At 36.9% G+C, this 21,202-nt stretch overlaps 1 protein-coding gene across 15 annotated transcripts in view; it reads left to right on the forward strand.

Moving 5' to 3' along the window:
* The window catches only part of rbfox3a (RNA binding fox-1 homolog 3a), a 436,944-nt gene that overhangs the window by 342,250 nt on the left and 73,492 nt on the right, over positions 1–21,202 (forward strand). For 11 of the 15 annotated variants that reach the window (XR_015091657.1, XR_015091658.1, XM_086064234.1 and 8 more), the window contains 2 exons: positions 17,221–17,469; positions 20,341–20,412. Coding sequence is in view for 13 of the 15 variants with exons in the window: in XM_086064234.1 (XP_085920360.1) it covers positions 17,221–17,469; positions 20,341–20,412 (321 nt within the window). In the remaining 2 variants the exon portion in view is untranslated. The remainder of the gene's footprint in view (positions 1–17,220; positions 17,470–20,340; positions 20,413–21,202) is intronic. The other 4 variants (XM_086064235.1, XM_086064236.1, XM_086064237.1 and 1 more) reach the window with 1 other exon arrangement.

Below are 21,202 nucleotides of genomic sequence, written 5' to 3' on the forward strand. Positions count from 1 at the left end.
GAGTTTACATATCAAGTCACATTTCTGTTGTGATAATTAGCAACAAAACTACAGCTGATATTTTATCCAGGTAAAGCCCACTATGTCATAGTTCATTGTTTAATAAAGTTAAGTCAGATAAAATAAAAAAAAATAATTACGACAAACTTAAGACCAACATTTGTGTTGTTGCTGTAACCGTATGCAATCTGTGTTGTCGTGCAACACAGGATAATTAGCAATATTCATTCCATACTGATTGCATTTGGATCAAAGTGAGATGCACATTGAGGCTAACTTGATACAACAGATGGATAGCATTTCCGAAACCATCTGGAATCGGTAGAAACGGGTTGGAAATGGGCAGGCAACTTTCAAAGAACTTGGAAAACGATCAGATGGACATTTGTCTGTCACATCCATTACAAGCCAATCAAACCAATAAAGCAATCAGACCAACACCGACATAATCTAAAGTGGCGCTAAAATAAATTGCATACTTCTGGTTTGACAAGAAGCCAGCGTCCATCAGAAATGTTGCCTAAATGTAATAAAATTAGCTTAACCTAAAATGTAACCTGTATCTCTTTAACGGATGCTGATTGGTTCACTCATTCTCAATAGCCTTCTCATGGCAAAATTTGATTGATTGTTACTCAAATTTTTGGAGATTTGTAATTGTACTCGAGTTGTAATAGTTTCCAGTTAAGCAAAAATGAATTGACTGTTTTGATGCAATTCTGAACACAGCAAAATCCAGCAGAACAAACAACGACGGTAGCGCAACATGCTTGCAGCAGTCGCAGTTTCAAGTCTCACACACATCTTATCTCCCTCCTTTCTATGTATTAAATTAAATGACTTATTAGCTGCTCCCTCTCCTGTGGCTGCTTCGATTTCAGAAGGCTGGATTTTTCCATTTGCTCTCTTTTCCAAACGTATCAGCACTTATTCAATATCAATACAGCCCCAGGTTCAAAGCACTCATTTGACCGAGCTGGCCACTGTCTTAAGTCACTATTTAGCTCAATGGATTTCAGGGACTATTGCTGTTTAGCAAATGGAGATATATATATCTCCATTTGCTAAACAGCAATAGTATGTGTGTGTGTGTGTGTGTGCGTGTCAGGCGATTACATTTTGTAATCATAATTAATCGCATGACTTCAATAGTTTACTCACGATTAATCACACATTTTATATCTGTTCTAAATGTATAATAAAATGTACAATAAAATATTTTTGAGTTTCATACTCTTTTTTATATAAAAGTGGAAAAAAATTGTATGCATATATCTTAGTTAATGATGCAGTCATTTACTAATAATTCATAAAATTTAGTTAAAATAAAAAAACTACTGTAAAAGCAAGATTGTGATTGTCATTTTTCTGTGACTAGATGGCATAATTGCAATTGTGAGACACTGGTGACAGCTCAGTGCATTTTTATGTTGATATTAAGAGCTAATCTTTAACATGAAGTAACTTGTGAAATTACGCACATTTTTTAAATTGTAAAATACAACTTGACCCCAGTCTCCACAAATATATGCATTATTATTGAATTTATTACTGCTAAATTTTGACGTGGACGTGTCTGTTGCATTGCGACTGGAATTCCCCCAGTACAAGCTAAAAAAAACTGTGACGTTAAGGGAACTTTAAAATATCTCAAATAACTCAAAATGAACGCACAAATTTGGACACCGCTAATATATATACACACACGCATATATATATATATATACACATACACTAGAGGCGCACACACAGATAACCATATCGTCCGTATGCAAACAAATCCCTAATCGTTTCAATTTGCCAGCGAGTGTGTGCAGGACATAGATCTAAACAGAATGAGGCCAGTCATTACAGAGATGAGATGGCTGGCTCAGAGAGGCTGATGATATCTCATGGAGTCCCAAAGGGAAGCTGCAAACTGCTAGTAGTTATCTACTTGCTGTTATCTCTGATCATGATACCCTTCGTGACTTGCAGTGGTTCCCTTTATTTCACACAGAGGGCAAAGTCTCTGTGCATGACTGTGTGGGTGCAGAGTCTTCTGATTGAAGAAGGGTTCTTCTATATTTTTAACATACACATTGTTCTTGCTCGTTTGTAAATTACATGAAATCCTTATTGTAAAAGTGGGAGTGTGACAAAAATGAGGTGCGCCAAAATAGTTTTGCAATGTATCGTTATGTCTAATGCCCCTTTTTACACACATTAAAAGCCCCAAAGTATTTTCCATCAGGTGACACCAGCGTTGTATTTGACTTTGTGTCTGGTTGTGATCGACTCGGGCACACGCGCAGATTTACATGTTTGTCATTGTTACATGCGTTAGTGAATATCATGTTGAAAGGCCGAGGGGGAGTTGGCAGCCAGTGGTCCTGCATCAAAATGAATTCTAAACAGTCTCTCCACACCACCAGCCTCATCGCTCTACTCCTTCATGAACATGATTTCTCTCTCGCCCATTTACTCTCTCACTTTCTCTCTCGCCGGCTTTCTTGTTCTGAAGCGATCATGACACACTCGCGCATACACACAAACGGAGGTTTGCTTGTGGAGTGTCCCCGCTTGGCCGGTGAGGGACTGGGAGTGTCGTCCAATCTCTGTTCAGTCAAGTGTTAAATTAGATTCCGTTGCCTCTCTGTCGGAGTTGTGTGGGAGACACGCTCATACACAACTCACTCATTCATATACTAGCAGACTAAAGGTGGTAACTTTATGCGGGCACTGATTATTATTTTGATGATTATCATGATGCAGGAAAAAAGAGTAGTGTTTTGATGAGTATTAGTCAACCCAGGAAAACAGTGAGCAACATTTTTTTCAGCTATGGAATATTTATCCTCACTACTTCTCTTTTAATAAAAGGCACTAATGTCTTAACTAATTACCACTTTTACAACAACTGTTCACCACAGGAATAATATAAGTGTTCAGGATGTTGTTTTATTTGTTCTATAAAAGTATTACAAGTCCACTGCATATTCCTGATGTAATAACCTTAATGTAATAATGGTTTATCATCAGAATCACTCTATCTTTATGAAAATATTGCAGAATGAAGAAATTCTGAGGGCTTATTAAAAGTGGCCAAATTGTGATTGTCCACAGCAAGTTATTAAATAATAAATATTAAATGATAAATGATAAAATGATAAAATGTCCCTTTGATCATGTATATTCTAATTTCATGGTCATTTTGCGTGTCCCTAAAATTGCAGACCTCCTTGTCATTATGTGTTTATTGCACCTTTTTGTGTTGTTTTCAGTGACATTACAAATGAGCATGTTGTCTTTCTTCAGGGGAGGTTGAAACTATGAAAGCGTGGAAATGCCAATGGAGATTAAATAACTTTGACTGGGCTATGTCGTTCGAACGTACTGCAAAGTGGTTTGAACGTCTTGATAAAGTTTCTTGAAAGTTTTGGTAGTCAATCGAACGTTTTTATAAAGTCGTGTGAACGTACTGCGTTAAGCGGTCCGAACATCTTGAGAAAGTCGTTCCTATGTTTTGGTAATGTTGTTCAAACATTTTGGTAAAATGGTTTGAACGTCTTGATATAGTCATTCAAACGTTTTGGTAGTCGTTTGCACATTTTGGTAAAGTTGTTTGAATGTACTGCAAAGTGGTTTGGATGCCTTGCTAACGTAGTTTTAAAGTTTTGTTAAAGTTGTTTGAAGGTGAACGTACTGCAAATTTTGCGGTCCAAACGTCTTGATAAAGTCATTCCAACGTTTTGATAAAGTCGTTCAAACATTTTGGCAAAGCCGTGCAAGCGTACTTCAAAGTGGTTTGAACGTCTTGATGAAGTCATTCAAAAGTTTTGCTAAGGTCGTTCCAACTTATAGCAAATGTTTTAGTAGTCGCTCGCACATTTTGGTAAAGTTGTTTGAATGTACTGCAAAGTGGTTCGGATGCCTTCCTAACGTAGTTTTAAAGTTTTGTTAAAGTCGTTTGAAGGTGAACGTACTGCAAATTTTGCGATCCAAACGTCTTGATAAAGTCGTTCCAACTTTTTGATAAAGTCGTTCGAGCATACTTCAAATTGGTTTGAACGTCTTGATGAAGTCATTCAAAAGTTTTGCTAAGGTCGTTCAAACTTACAGCAAATGTAGTGGTCCAAACGTCTTGATAAAGTCATTCCAACATTTTGGTAAAGTTGTTCGAACATTTTGGTAAACTTGTTTAAACGTATTGATAAAGTCGTTTGCACATATTGGTTAAACGTCGACTAACTGTTAAGAACATTACTTTTTTCCCCCATAATGTCACAACGTGAAAATTGAGTAAAGAAAATACAGTATTTTTACAGTTGATGAGCTTTGTTCTGTCCACCTGTGAAGTGGCTGTAGATCACAATTGTGCATGTGCAAGTCAATTGAATGTTGTTAGCATTTTAGCCTATTTTTTAACAATATGTTCGAACAACTTCATCAAAACCTTCGAATGATTTTACCAAGACGTTTGAACCACTTTTGTAGTGCATTCAAACGTAGCCCAGTCAAAACTGTTAACATTGGCAGTTCCATCCTTCTGTACTGAAACAGTGAATATTTTCAGAGTAGCTGTTATTCGTAATTTTCATTATGTTATGTGTGAAGATGAATGCTGTCTCCTCTAACGTGTCCTCTGTCATAGTGAAATATCTTTAGAGTTAAAAACTACGAGAAATATGAGGTATATTTATTAAACAAGCACAGAATTGCTAATGAAATCATGTTAAGTGAATGTCCACCATGTGCTCGTAAAATTCAAACATTAGCCAAAAATGTCCTCACTGTCATTGCCCACCCTGTTTTGCATGCAAAATACACATTGCCAACTTGCAGTTAGAAAGCAGGCGCTGGACAATATAACCCTGCTAACAACATAACATTTACTGAAAAATAATGTTACGTTCAATCAGATTTGGGTGGTGAAATACAGTAGAAACATGTCAGAGGCACCTTATGTTGATATTGACACGGACAAAATTTTTCTTCTTAAAATCACATTCACACTGTCACTGAGTAGGAACTGACCCCATGCTGCCTACACAGATGTCAAATGAGTGAACCACTACACCGTCAGTGACGTAAGCCAATCAAATCATGACCCGTGAGTGGCAAGAGTGGTTGTTTGAGGGGCAGGAATTGTTGGCTTAATATAAAGTTGTACATTTTTTGAAACTGTATTTTAATGCATTTCCTGGACTGACTTCTTTAACTTGTAACTGCTTGCCTGTGAGCTATGCAAATTATCTAGTATAGGGTCATGGGATACTGGATCTTATGCAATATGACTTAGAGTGAGATTCGAAGACATTGCGAGTTATGATAACTCACAATTGATGAAGGCAAGACAAGACAAGCCGACTTTATTTATATAGCACATTTCATTCCCAAGTAAACTCAATGTTCTTCACACAACCAAAAGCACGACACCTTCAAATAATTTACGAACAGAATATCTGAAGACAGTCTCAAGTAAATTATTAAAATTACTAAAATAATGTATATTGACCACATTTAAAAGCATTTATAAACAAAAGATATCGAATTAAAAAATGATGTAATATTTTCTCTGCTTATAGACATAACAGTTTTCTTTCTTTTGGGAAGACTTTCAACACGATTTCATACTGATGCTAGATGAGAAGTGGCTGGCTATAAATCTCTGTTAAAGTTCATTCCAAAGGCATTTGATGGGGCTGAGATAAGAGCTCTCAAGTTCTTCCACACAAAACTCATTCAACCATGCCTTCATGGACCTTGCTTTGTGCACTGGAAGCTGGGGAAGAAAGTGGCAAACCATTTTTGCAAAGTTTTTAAGTTTTTTTTTCTTTTCTACCTGGGTAATCAAAAGAATATGAATGAAAGTCAGAATTGTTGTTTGATTCATGTGATTAATTGATTCTCCTAAATAAATTAAAATATATGTATATGGCTTAGAGGTTAAAGGACCCATTTGTCTCCACTTTATTCTTTAAAGGTGATGTTCAGTGTCAGCCGGTTTATATCTCAGCATGCTTTCGAGACCAGCAAGCTCACTTAAGTGAAAGCATCGAAGCCTCAATTACTTTTTGTCTACTGACAAAATGTCGACAGTATTTGGGCGTTACATCCTCCCTATCTTCATCACCCCCCACCCTCTTTTTATGTTGCCTCTGTCCTCTTTTCGGGCTCTCTGCAGTGCACATCAATATTAATCAACCCCTAAAGCGGCAAGTTCCTCGAGCTGCATACGGCAAAATACTGCAGTCTGCTAGAGCATAAAGGGTGTGTGTGTGTGTGGGTGTGTGTGTATATATATATATATATATATATATATATACACCCACCCTTATTTTTCACTAAAATAAATAAAGTAAATAAAGTAACCATTAATTAATATAATACATTTTTGGTAATGAGTAAATATGACCATACCTTTTATATTCTTGATGGTAGAGGTTGTTCAGACTATTCAAGTAATGGATTTACTACTCCACAATGACGTTTACAGCTTGACATCGACGAGCCATAATCACTTGTTTTTTTGTTTTCTCATTTTTTATTGTCTTCAATTTCTGAGTGTGGTGTGAAGTAAGCACATTGTTAAAAAAAAAGAAGTTGGGTGAACTAAAATTTTCAAGGCTAGTTGGGCTATTCAACAAGATATATATTTGTTTTAGTTTTTGTTTTCAGTTTTAGTTAAGTATTAGTTTTGTTGTTAAAGAAATAAGAGTCCCCCAAATGTCACCAAAATGTTAGAACAATTTTACCAAAAGAATCCCCTAAATAAGATAAAAGTAAAAACAACTCAGCAAATTGTTTTGGAGCAAACAGTTGTTGTTTGTTTTTTTGTGGTAACATTGTTGACACAAATGTATATTTAAATATTTTAAAGTTGTTTCACCTTAAAAAAAAATACAAGTTGTGTTTTTTTACAGTTCAGAGACACGGATAAAAGGCAGGCTACAGTAGAATTTTGTATAATTTGTGGAAGGAAAGCAAGGAATTATTTCACTGCACACAAAGAGGTCCGTGATTATTGGCAAACACTGCTAATTCCCATCATGCACTACACTATACCCGATGCTGAGGTGGGCTCAGAATAAGGACAGGTTTCCCCGTTTGGTCAAGTTATGCAAACATTACGGGCTGTCCCAGTGGCAAGCACAGCAAGTGAGATGATTTTTTATTTATTTTTTTGTGCTGGATGGAAATGCAATCACCCAGCCCCCATCCATGCTCTTAAGCGCCAAGAGCTGCCCATTGTTAATGAATATACATTTTTGCAAAGTACTACTCTCCTAGGATTTAAAAAAAATATATAGTTCTGCACTGAAATAATAACTGAAAAACATCTAATTGACTTGCATCACATTAGTGTCGATTAAAGTCGTGCAAAACCCGATGATGATAATTGCATTAAGAGCATATGATGACAAGAGAATTTATATTGTTCTGTCCACATTTTTTATGATGTGTCTCTGTGATCCTGCCAATATATTAGATCACAGGTGTCAGACCCGGGGGCCAGATCCGGCACGCCACATCACTTCCATGACTCTTGTTATAATCTGTACCAGAATGCTAAATTGTCATGTGTATTAAATAATACGAAATTTTGATACATGGTTTTTTTTTCACCTCTTACAGTACCTTGAACAATGTTTCAAAACTTGTTTATATGTAATAATACGATGAGGCAATTAAACATTTAGTTGGTTTCACTGTCATACTGTATCACTGTATCTACAAAGTGTCCCGCAACAAAAATCATTCCGACACTCCTGCATTAGATATACCAAACTCAAGAATGCCAAGCTAAGACCTTAACATCCACTTCTGATGAAAGCGCTATCACATGATCAGCCTCGCACAGCTTCAAGCAGCTTAACATTTAAACTGGCATACAGTTGTGAGAGGACAACAAGTGTGACATATTGCGTGTCAACATGAAAGACCTTGATAAACTGTCTCTTGCATTCACTTTCAATGCAAAGTATCCCAAACCGACAGTATGTTTTAAAAGAAAATGTATTTGTACTCTGTTGACAGGCTATCCCTTTTGGCAATGATGTCACTTTCAAGCGCTTAGGCTAATGTGGCTTACTGGCTCTCAGCCCCAATCGTCATTAGTTTTTTTCCGTCACCTAGGAACAATAAAGCTGTGGTGTTCTGACTGGCAAAGTGTCACACCAGCTTGCGCAGTAGTCTGCGGGATCTCTGCGTGCTTACTTTATGTGTGCTTTACTGCGGCGAATCTAGGTTTAATTTTGATACATCGCTTTCCATCTCAGTATTGTTGCAACATTTCATTCAAAGACGGTGTATTACGCCCGGCACGCACTCGTGTAGCTTGGGGCTGAAGTCAGAGGGTGGGGGTGAATGTGCTCGTGTGTGCAAGGTGCTCGGGGTGTTTTGCAGCATCTCTACCCAGCAGTGCGCTTGTTTAATGGTTAGTAGGGGTGGAGACAAGCCCCAGGCTATGATGGAAAATAGCTGAAGAGACGGTAATCGATATCAGACACCCCAACCTCCCTCTGCTGGGTGACTGTATGTGTGTGAAGTGTTTATTCATCCTGAAATTAGTTCACCTATTTTTCTTCGTAATCAAATGAAAAACATCTATGTGTCAGATTTCACAACATTCTAAACATAAAATATGAGCTACAAGTTTTACCTTTCAATGCAGGCCAGAAGATCAACCAGATGCTAATTTGGAGGTGGTGTGGCTCAAAGGTAGAGCGGTCATCTCGCAACGCTGAGGTTGTGTGTTCAATCCCAGACTCCAGAGCAATTACTTTGAAGAATGAAAAGTGGTTGGGAGATTAGATTTAAAATTCTGTCTATTTTTCTGTCCTGGAAATTTTCTGTCACACTTTATATTCACTTACCTTTTGTTCCTCATAAAGCTGATGTTGGTCCTTGGATCATTTTAGGTGGGACATGAGGAACATTTTCTATTGGGCAATTTTCTAATATATTTTTTAAATCAATTAATTATACCCTTCTTTGTGTCCCTGTGGCTAAACAAGCAACCAGCAAAACTACAGACAAATCTCACCTGTGAATATGCTCACATGCATTAAAGTCAAGAAAATGAAAGTGCAAGCAAAATGTCACCATTCATTGAGAGCTGTGCAAATTTACACACAAATTTAGGTTGGCTTTGTGTGTAGAAATGGGGTCATTGTGTTGAAAAATGACATTGTTGACCATTACAGACTGAAACATGCTTCGCAGTGAAATCCCTTTATTGGACACGCAATGAAAAATGTACCCCAGGAAATTATTGTATTATATAGCACTGTACTTAGAGTCATCTATAATATATTTAAATGTAATGAATAAAAAGTATATGATCCATCCATCCATCATTTAGCACTTTCATAGCTTCGCATCCATTTCAGTGTAGCCTGAATCTATTGCAGTTGACTGACAGGGAAAGAGCAGCTTCGCACACACATAGACAACAATTTTCTCTTATGGCATACTTATGTACGTACAATAGGGTCCTCAATCAATTTTTTATTATTATTATTATTATTATTATTATTATTATTATTATTATTATTATTATTATTATTATTGGAAACCACAGAACCCTTTAAAAAGAGGATAATATGCAAACTCCAAAACATCTGCCACCTGCACACGCCACCATGCCGTTCTAATTGGAAAATTTTCATAATACCAGTACCGTTCACATTCTTTCCTGATTGGCTGGGAGAAATCATTGCCTTCATTTTATTGCCTTACTGTGTGTGGGGCATTTGATCATTTCAATTTCAGTACCACTTATGGTTACTTTACGTTATGGTTCATATCCCTGTAAAAGGCTACAATTATATTCCATTGCCTTTCTAAACATGAACAAATGTGTTTTAATCCATCCACCCATTTACACAATCTAATTGGTGTTTTTCAAAAGGAGGCTTTTCAGGGAAAAAATACCTTTCTGATGCTTTGAAACTTGTAAGATAAGCAGAAGTAGAATTGCTTCAAAGTCTCACTCATCTCAAAACTTACTTACTTTGTAAATGACTAAATGGTGCAAAATATGAAGGGCACAAGGGACATTTCAGTTCTGTTTTCCAGGCTTGAATATGATTCCACATAACGAGCAGGTGACAAACAGCAATAAAATTTACAGAGTCGTTTTTAAAAGCAGGATGAACAGCCTCAGTTTGCCTGCACACTTTTGAAATTATATTGCGTCAAAGTGTCCTTCAGCAAGACACTGAACCCTGATTTGCTCCCTGCGTGGCAGCAGCCAACCACTGGTGTGTGAATGGGTGGATGTGAGGCTTTGCAAAGTGCTTTGGGCACCATAGCTAAAAAAGTGCTATATAAATAGCATTCCATTCTATATGCAGTATATGTATATTTACAGGCCACTTACTTGACCAGGCTAAATCTTCCACTTTTTTCCCTTGATGGATTTTCTTGTTGTTTTGGCAGTGTGTTTTGCTGCATGATGAAAGACCTCACAATCAGTTTTCTATAAATTTGCAGACAAAATATTTCTGTCGACTTTGGACTTAATGTTGCTGCTGCCATCATGTGTTATATAAATGAAGATTAATGAGCCTGTTTCAGAAGAAGCCATGCAAACCCAAGCCATGACATTACCTCCACTATGTTTCACAGATTAGCCTTTCCATCACTTTGGTAAAGGTTAATCTTTGTCTCATCAGACCATAAAACTTGCCTCTGTGCTTTTTTTTTTTTTGTGCAAATTCCAGCCTGGTCTACCTAATGACTGGTTTGTATTTGCTAGTGTAGCATAATTTGTTCATGTTCATGACCTTCAAACTCACCCTCTGGGGGTTGTTGACATGACTAACAATTGTTTCATGGGCTAATGTTACTGTTGTCAATGACTGTTGTCACCTTTAGTTTTACTAGCTACAGGTAACTGCCGCTGACCCCATCACTCAACTCGACTCTATATTTATAGAGCACTTTAAAACAACCACCACCGTTTTCTTAAGATGTAACCCAGGGGCAGCAGATCCGATGAAAACAGCTGAGGCCCCTGAATTGAACCTTGTGGAACACCATACGTTACGTTATACATGTGAATTCATTTTGTGCATATTAGTCTGACCACTTTCTTTTTTTGCTCAACATAGTTAGTATGAAGTGATTACAATAATAAAGAAATCACACGATGTACCATTCCAACAGCAACAAGTCAAATACTCGGGTGCACCAAATTTCCTGCAGTACAGATAGGCCAAGTAGTGTTGCAAGTTGGGCGTAACATCAACTCTCATTTGAGTCAGGTGTTTGTCTTGACCTCTGTCGAACCCCTGAGACTGACTCACCGAACTCTTGGGGTTTGATTGAACCCAGGTTAAGAACCACTAGTGTAGACATACAGCATAGCTGTTTGAATCATTCGTGTAATAGGACAAACCATGGCAACAAAACACACCTGTCACTCACATGTTCCAATACTTTTGCTTACATAAAAATTGTGTTGGTCCATATAAAAGGTGCTATCGAAGTAAAGGAATTGGCCTCAATGCAACTTTTAACAGTCTATAAGTACAAGATGCGTATAAGAATAACAACAATAATTCAGGAGGGACTGTCTGTGTATTTTGTCGCTGCTATGTGAAAAACAATTATGTTCATTTTTGTCATATTTTGTATCATTATGTTTTTGGGATGAAACTGAATGCAGATATCCCCAAAATGTAAAAAGTGAAAAATAATTACATACATTTTTTTTCACATAGCAGCGCTGATATATTTATACTTTCTATTGAATAACTACATATTGTTGAAGCTCAGCCATTGTTCCTATAATAAATGCAGTGGGATAAACCACTAGCATCTCTAGGAGCCGCTGAGTGATCTTGACTCTAAGTACTCCGACTTCCTCCCACAGTCAAGAACATGAATGTTAGATTAACTGGAGACCCCAATTTGGGCATAGGTCTGAATGTGAACGCTTGTCTGTCTCTATTTGCCAACTCTGTGTCCAGGGTGCACCCTACCTATCGCCCTAAATCAGCTGTAATAGACTCAAGTCTCCCAGGGACTGCACAGGATAAGTGGTATAGAAAATGGATGAATGGAGGGAGGACTGAGAAGAGTGTCACATTCTGAAAATTGTTGCGCGACTCAGTGTCTCCGGGCTGGTAAATGTGTATAAAAAGCAAATTGTTCAGATGTGTCCTTACTAAGATAAGGGAGTGTATTTGTTTTCTGAAATAGCTGAAATTGTTGTCTGCCATGTTCTGATGCTCAATGAAATTTAGCTGTATAGTATTTTCTGGCAAGTTTATGTAGCTATCAATTGTGATAATATATTACCTCCTACCTCTTTATTAAATTGCAAGCATGGAAATGTTTCAGACTGAATTGATAGAATTAATAAATGGCATACAAATTTTGCCAGAAAACTATGCTATTTGAAATTTACAGCCGCGCTTTGACTATTAGTTCCTGTTTTCATCCATGGTTGCTTGAATTGACATAAGCTTGACTGAAATATTGCTTTCTTATAAGCTATGCATGGCTGTACACATGCGAAGGAAATCGACAGAGAGACATATGACATGCATGTCTCTAATGTGGCGCTCAAGTCCAACCAGATTTCGTGCGCAGCGCTCTACTGAGCTGAGGAGAAATCAAGTCGATGAGGGAAAAGGATGGAAAAAGGGGCTCGATGATGTGAACAGATAGATGGAAGGATGGACGGAGGGAATGAGGGAGAGGGAGAAGGGTGGATAGCATGATGGAGCTGATAGGAGAAATCATTTACCAGCACAATTTGTTGACAAGGATCTTCGAATGTCTCAATGTGTCAGCGTCTCAGTCACTTTGATGGATGATGGAAGTTCAGCGTCTCTAACACTATCTCTCCCTCACACTGCCTCTTTTCTTACTGTGTATGTTCTGCCTCAAACGCCAGCTGAGCAAAACCGCTTCCCACATAGTGAGAAGCACACACACACACACACACACATATATATATATATATATATATATTAGAGTTGTCAAACGATTACATTTTTGAATCAGATTAATCACATCTTAGAATTTTGATGAATCACGATTAATCGCTTAATTAAAAAGGCTTTTTTATCAACATTTCTTGCCCGTCAAATTTAAAGAGCACCTGCTATGTGTACATTTTTTAGACATTTAATGTTATGAGGATGTCTGTTATTTATTTATCAACTGCACACACTCATCCTTCTCTTTTTTTTTTATAATCAGTTAGTTACTTGCATAATTTAAAATGCAAAAAAAATTACCCCAATTCTTTGACATGAAGAAATATTCTGATTGTCATACGCAAACATTTATTAAATGCTTTAATGCATGTAGCTATGTTTATTGCTCAAACACAACCTGTGCTAGCTTCAATGTAACCATCCGCTGTCAGCTATAGGATCATCTGCGGTCAAAATTAATAGTGTGAATAATCTGCGTTAATACACGATTATTTTTTAAGTTTTTTGGGTTAATTATTATTAGTTAACGCTTTAACTTTGATAGCACTAATATATATATGCACTAATATATATATATATATAATAAAAAATCACTGGTATTTACAGAATGAACATATAGTGACGCATTGTGGGAGCACTGTGTCATGTTGTCAATGTGTTGACGACTCATGAGTTTATACTTTACCACATTAAACGACTGAGGAAGGAGACATATTCGTGTTTTGATGCTGGAAATACAGTCACTATTTTGAGTTTGTGTTAGCTGAAAAATGAAAATATTAAGGTTTGTTGCACACTGTGCTAGCGACAGTGTTGTCTAGCTTCAATAACACGATGTCAGATGAAAAAATATGTAACATGGATCGCAGCATAGTATGCATTCAAGCTTAAAGAGAAAGTCAACAAATGTAATCAATATATTTATAAACAATTTACATCACAAGTGTCATTTTGCTATTATAGCATTAATTAGTAAATATGTCAAAACAGACTGCTTTTGTTTTATATGTAATGGTGTTTTATATGTTAAACGATACAGAGACTTTTTTAAATAAAAATAATAATAATTTGACTAAGTCAGAAATGTTGTCATTTAAAGATTAACTAAACCAAAAGTGGTAAAAATGGGCGTCATTTTTATGTTAAGCAGTGTGAACTGTGCTTAATTGTAACTATTAAAGTAACTTGTGATATAACTTTTTTTTTAAAGCAAACAATAAAATACTGAAGTTAGTTTTTCAAGGTAACTAAATAAACACTGTATTTTCATAACTGATAATTGTAACAGCATATATCAGCTAAATGTGGGCACATTATTGAGTAAGCATGAGATACCTTGTGCCATTATTTGTTCTTTAACTGACTTATTGTTTCTTAGGTCTTAGCAAATTATTACATTATGAGTTAATAACCAACAATTCTTTAGGGTACTTCCCTTCTTTAGTGGTTTTTGTAGCCTTCACAGCTAGAACCATGAAACTGCATGTTTATATGTTTGTCTCTATTAGTGATCAAGAGGGGCCATATTTTAGCTGCAGGTCAGATGCTGTAAGGTAAGAAAGCTTATTGATAGGGTTCCTTGTTTGAGTTAAGCTGACTTGCCTCAGGGCACAACTCCAACCCTGTATCGACTGCATAGAGATTAGCAAGGGAAGGGAAATCTAAGCGACTGATATAAAAGGGAACAAAATGGAGAAGTTGTGTTATCCTGTAAATTCTAAGATGAGCTCAATTCTTTTCATGGGTATTATGTTTTTTTTTTTTCTAAAGATCAATATATACATTTTGACCTCATCAATAATTACACCAATCATGATCACCATCCACTTCCTTTGACACATTCAGTGACAAATGCTTTTCAATAGCATTTCTAGCATTTGGCATGAACTTTTATTTCGCAATCTCAGATGTTATCTGTTTTACACTTTTGAATAATTTAACATCAAATGTACTTTTTGCTTATAGGCCTGCTTAACTGATGTATTCTTTTAGTACTAATGCGACTTAATGTGTTAATGTGCCTTTCTCTATACATTAACTGCACATTAGCTAGATTGGTTTGTTTTTGATAGATAATGATATATATATATATATATATATATACATATATATATATATATATATATATATATATATATATATATATATATCATCAGTAATTAACGATAAATAGTGTATCTAGAGAGTTTGAACTGACAATGGAGATTTTTCGTGAACTTTTAGTGTCAGTGAGTTAATCATTGCCATTATAAGCATAACAAGATATAGGCTCATGGTGTTATTTATGCTTGAAAAAATAGCAGCGGGTAGAAATACACATTACAAAGCATCGCCCGCTTCACACACTGTGACAGACCCTGCAGAGGCTCAGCAGTATAGGAGATAATAGATGGACGCTTGCACCTAAATCTACCACATATAAGAAGTGTCCCATTTGATTATCGGTGTTTGCCTCCGTCTTGCTGCCGGCCAGTTGTTTTTTGTTCTTCATTTGTACCAGCCGAAGTAAACCCTAATTTGAGCATAATGCTTCTCTGCCTGCGGACTCAATGGTGACTCCCAGCCAGATCCAACAACGCAACAGTCTGCGAGCCATCGGCAAACTGCTTTGTTATGCTCGATGCCATCAATCGCTATGCATGAGAATGGCCAACTTCAATACTGTTATTGATTGTGGAAACCTTTGAAAACGGCTAAGGTCAAAGCATCATCCTTCCTCAAAAAGTTGCTGAGATTGATTATTACATATTTAAGCCATATTCCATTAAGATTTGAAGCAGTGCGGAAGAATGGTGGCCTGCTCATATGTCAGATGGATTCATCATCATTGGTTGGAGAAAATTATTATAAGGCAGGCATGTAAATTAGAAGGAGAGCCTGGACAGGGGTGAAAGAGCATGATATCCATCAGAGACAGAATAAGAGGTCACATTACTAAAGCAAGTGAAAAATATGAAGATAAAACACAAGCAAATTTGTCATGGAAACATTTCAACCTTCAGATTTTAATCAAAAAAATGTTTTGAATGTTCATCATTTCTCATGAGATTGACTAAACGTCTCCTTTTGCCCGAACATGTTCACTTATTTACATCCTGTCTAGGTGTCCGGGGGGGTGGCGGGGGTGGGTTATAAATTCATGAAAATGTCTAGTTTTCATTGCGGCACCAATAGGAGGCGGAGTGCACCATGTTGTTACCACGATTGGTAGACCGTGGACTGCTCCCAAGTCGATCACGAGAGGTGTACACTATTAAAAAAAAAAAGAGGGAAAAAAAGAGTAATATTTACTTGGAAAAAAACTAGTGCTCAGGAAGTGTGGTATGTAAAAAAAACAAACACACACCATACACACCCACACTGTAAAAAACTTACTTGATAATTAAAAAAAACCAAAAACTAAATAAATTGTTGGGCTCAGAGCATTGTCATTCAGTTATCCATTTGGCAAGTAAGACTTCAAATTTGAGTTAACTTATCAAAATATATCCAAATGTATTCCAATTTATCTAGAGTTTGTATTTATGATTACAGTATGATTATAGTACGATTATTATGATTATAGTACATTTATTTGAAAAGAGGTTTATGGTTTGGTAGTACAACACTCAAATACCAAATCTCAGTTTTATTATTTAAAAAAAAGAAGAAGAGTTTTTACTAGTGCTTTTTTTTATGGAAAGAGGTTTCCTGATATCAAATTTAATTTTCGTTAAATAAAAAGAACAATAGGGAAGAGTTGTTATCTCCATTCCAAATGAACATGCTGCAAATGAGTATAATCAAAAACCTTTGATAGCTAGTAACTATTGCAGACAGTCAGCAGATATTTACAGTAGTTAGCAGCTAGCGCTATTAGCTAACGCTTGCCGTCAATCGCAGTATTCAGCTTCACAATCTTCAGTATGCGCCACTCACCCTCATTAGTCAACTCCTGGCTCAACATTGCATCATCTTTAGTTTGCATGGCACTGAAATAGTCTGCACTGTGGGACACTTGTTATTCATTACATTAGGGTAGTTTGAAGTTTTCTTCTTCTGTAGTGCTTTAGTGGTAGGCTAATACTTTTTGGTGGTCTGGAGTCTACTGTTTCGAGTTTAGATTTAAAACTGGCTGAACTGAGGTACACTTTACAGAACCCTTTTGTAGAATTCTAACTGTACAAACATTTGGATATTCGAAATTTGAGGTACCACAGTCCTTTGAACAATGTAAACCACTGAACTGTGCAAATAAATACATTCCTTTTGTTCTTAATTTCCATCCTCCTTTCTTTTGCAGGGTAATCAAGAGGCCCCAGCTCCCCCTGAAGCAATGGCTCAACCCTTTCCTCCGGCCCAGTACCCTCCTCCACCACAGAATGGGATGCCCGCTGAGTATGCCACACCCCACACTCACCCCCCAACTGACTTCACAGGACCAAACACGGTTGCCGAACACGCCCTGACGCTGTACACGCCGACACACACGCAGAGTGAACAGCCCGTGAATGACAGCAACGTTCCTGCACTCACAGCCAACACAGTAACGGTGAGTCAACAATGCAAACCCTCACACAGATGATTCTTACATTTGGAAAATTGACATTCAATAGATGTTAGTAGCATTAATCATTTTATTAAGATAACAGAAGTCTCTGATTGACATCTTTGTGTCAGATATACAGTACAGTTTCAAGATCGATAAAAATAGTGATAGACCAGAATTTGAAAACAAAATACTCTGAAGCAACAGATGAGAGGTTTCGTTGAATGGCAGCACTGTGGGTTAGTGGCTAGCATGTCTGCCTCACCGTTTTCAGATTTGGGATTTGAATCTAGGCTCCGTCCATCCTGTGTTGAGTTTTTATTTTGGACTCATGCTTGCATGGGATTTCTCACAGTACTCCAGCTTCCTTCTTAATTCAAAAAAAGCATGCTAGGTTGGAGACTCTAAATTGTCCTTAGGTGTGAATGGTTGTTTGTCTGTTTGTGCCCTGTGATATGTGTGACAGTCCAAGGTGCAAGGCTTGAAATGAGCGGTTGCACATCACAGTTTGCGGGTCAACATTTTTTATTTTGCGCCTCCTAAAAACACACTGAATAGCAAAACAGATTTTTTTTAAACTATGGAGACTTTCCCACAAAGCTTCACTGGGCTGGACGCACGCATGTTAAAGTTGCCAAAACGCTTTTATGTCACCTACCGGTCGATCGTTGATGCAAACTCGGTGCTACTTCCGTCACTCACAGTAAGTTAGCAACAAAATTTGCTGGCTGTCATGTCGCGGACTTGCTTCTGAGCCACTAATCAGCAACTCCATGGCGGCAAATAAGCTACACATCGTTCTCTCCAAGAGATGACAAGGAAAAATGGAGAAGCCATGCTAATTGCTAAGCTAACCTAAAACTGACTCGGCTAGCGCATTTAACACTAAAATTAAGTGCTTGGGGTGATCGAGTCTACTTTTCAGAGACATCTGTCTGGAACGACGTTAAAGGGAAGAATTTTCTTGAACAACAAAATAGCAGGCAAAGTTATAAGTGTTTGAACTCCAGAGAGAAAGTCAAATTGCTAAATAGAACTGAAACAGAAATAATTTATCAACGCTACGCCGTACATGAGCCAGGAATGGCTTTATAAGCTTAAAAATAGATATTGCTGGCATTGATCCAAAAGCTCATTAAGTCACTATTTGAAAAATGTCATATTTAAAAAAAAAAAATCCATTCTGTTGTTTAGTCCATATTGTTATTTTTACAAAGTATTGATCAATCTAAAGTGTTGAAATGGCTTGCTCTCTTTGATGATGTAATTTTAATGGTTACACAAACATGACAAAAAAGTGACTCTTTTGTCGGTACAAGGTTTCGACCCAACGGCAGTGATATATAATAAATGGCTTGGAAAATAAATGAACGAATGAATAATGTACACGTAGTATAAAATATTTATCATATCAGTAATATCATTTGCAGAGGTGGGCGCATAAATGAATTTTGAGTGTCCGTCATTCGTCAGTCATCAACAGTCAGGGCATTGTAATTGCCAATCCGTCATTCATCGTTCCTCAGCCAAAAAGCCATCTGTCAATTTTTCCATCATTCAAAGCAGGCATCTGTCAATGTTTCAGCCGTTCATCAGCAAAATGGGTATTCCTTCATTAACAGAAAGACAATTAAATTGACAGATTGTTCATTACTTTGACGGACGAAAATCCACTTTTGACAATGCTTAGTCTATCAATTTTTCAAAGTTTGCTGTAATTTGTCAAAACAGGCGTCCATCATTGACTTTGGACCTTCCATCAATACTGACGGAATGCCCACATCTAATCATTTATTTGTTTTCACAATGATCTTGAGTTTTGATTTTGACTTTTGAGGTCTGCACATTAAATGTTCTCAAATTCTATTGCACTCGATGTTATCTTTTTTTTTACCATTTAAATTAATTTATTTTTGCTTTTAGACAAGAATATGCAGTCCAAAACTCTTGATTATATGAAAAAGAAAAACCAATTGTTCATTGGTTATATTACAGTATCATGTTGTTATTGTAAAGCCTTGTTTCAAAATGAAAAAAATGCTACACAAAATTAGAAAGCTTCTCCTGAAATGAAGTCATTGAAAACTCTCAGCCAAAAGTCAGTTCGGAAAGACACCAGCTCACCCACGATACTGAATGGACACGTGGTATAGAAAATGGATGGCCGGTGATTTATACTATCAGATCTTTTTGTGCCCACTGCTGGCTATGATGTGTTTATAGTCCTAAAATGCTATGAGTGAATTTCTCTATATAGCAATAAAGTCAAATGTTTGATTTACAAACGACCACTTCCTGAACAATTGGCTTGAGTGCCAATATCCACTTTGTAGTCCAAAATAGCGCAAGGAAAGTTAAGTTGGGAAAGAGCTGATACAAACTGTTCGGAAAAGTGCAGGCACTCACACTTGCAGGAGGTCAGGATCAGCAAGTAAAGTATAATATCTCCAGCTGAAGTCTTGAGTGAAAACATCCGTTCCATCAAGATGAGCCTTTACATTCTCTCTATGTTCTTTTTTTTTAAATAAATGATGTTGTCCGGTTTCTATAGAACAGCAAACTTTGGCAGTAGGCTACGCACACCAACGTCTTATGAGACTGCAGTTGTTTACAGGACTGCAGCGTTGCTTTCGGCACATCCAAAGCACACCTGTAGCTTTCAGCTCGCTTTCCTCAAAGAATACTAATTGGTCAGTCCGACACTTGTATCCTGGAAGTCCTTGCAAACTGAGATACACTGTTGGAGCTATTTGTGACTTTGAGTGCTTTAAATGTTTGCTCTAAGTCAGCTTTTTTTTTTTTTAAATGTACTTCTTGTGATATGTGCAATGTCAGCAAGCAATCCTTGACCTAAATGGTTTGTTTTTCTTTCAGTTTTGCTTGCTAAAAGATGGTTTCTCAGGGGAAGCTGTGTGGAGAGAATGTTCTCCTCACCACAGTTACAAGGTAGACTATTGCTTGATTTGAATGCAATTTTTACAATCAAAAGATTTCATTCATGTGCGGCGTGCTGCTCACCTTTGAAGCCAGTCGGGTTTTAAGATAATTGATACGGCGAGTTGAGCTCAAATGCTTTTGTAGTGGTGGGTGGTACACTGCGAAGCCTGCAGGGAGTCAACGAAGCCTTTCTTGTTGACTCTAGGACTGACTTTCTGAAGTCTCTCTGAAAGCCAGCTTCACACAACTTAAAACATAGAACTTAAAAAGTCGAAAGTACCCTATCCTGAGGGATCCTCCAAAATCTGGGATAATGCATGAAGTAAGAAAGTAAATGACGCGCAGAAGATATGCCCAAGAAATAGATTGTATTTCATCTTATTTCCAGCTTTTTTAGAACTGTATTAAGTAAAAACAACATGTGGTTATATATATATATATAGAGGTACTAGGGGTGTCAAAAATGAGTGCGTTAATTTTGAGTTAATTAAAAGTTCCTTTAACACCACTAATTATTTTAATGCGCGATTAATGACCCACCCCTTACTTGCAAAGTCTGTACTGGGGGAATTCCAGTCGCAATGCAGCAGACATGTCCACAATTTAGCAGTGATAACTTTAATAATAATGCATAATATTTGTGGAGACTGGGGTCAAGTTGTATTTTACAATTTTAAAAATGTGCAGAATTTCACAATTTACTTCATGTTAAAGATTAAACAGAAAAGAAAAATGCACTGAGCTGCCACCAATGTCTTACAAATGCAATTATGCCATCTAGTGGCAGAAAAACGACCTC

This window comes from Leptonotus elevatus, chromosome 20 (assembly GCF_054856555.1).
Source record: "Leptonotus elevatus isolate MCC_2025b chromosome 20, RoL_Lele_1.0, whole genome shotgun sequence".
NCBI lineage: Eukaryota > Metazoa > Chordata > Actinopteri > Syngnathiformes > Syngnathidae > Leptonotus > Leptonotus elevatus.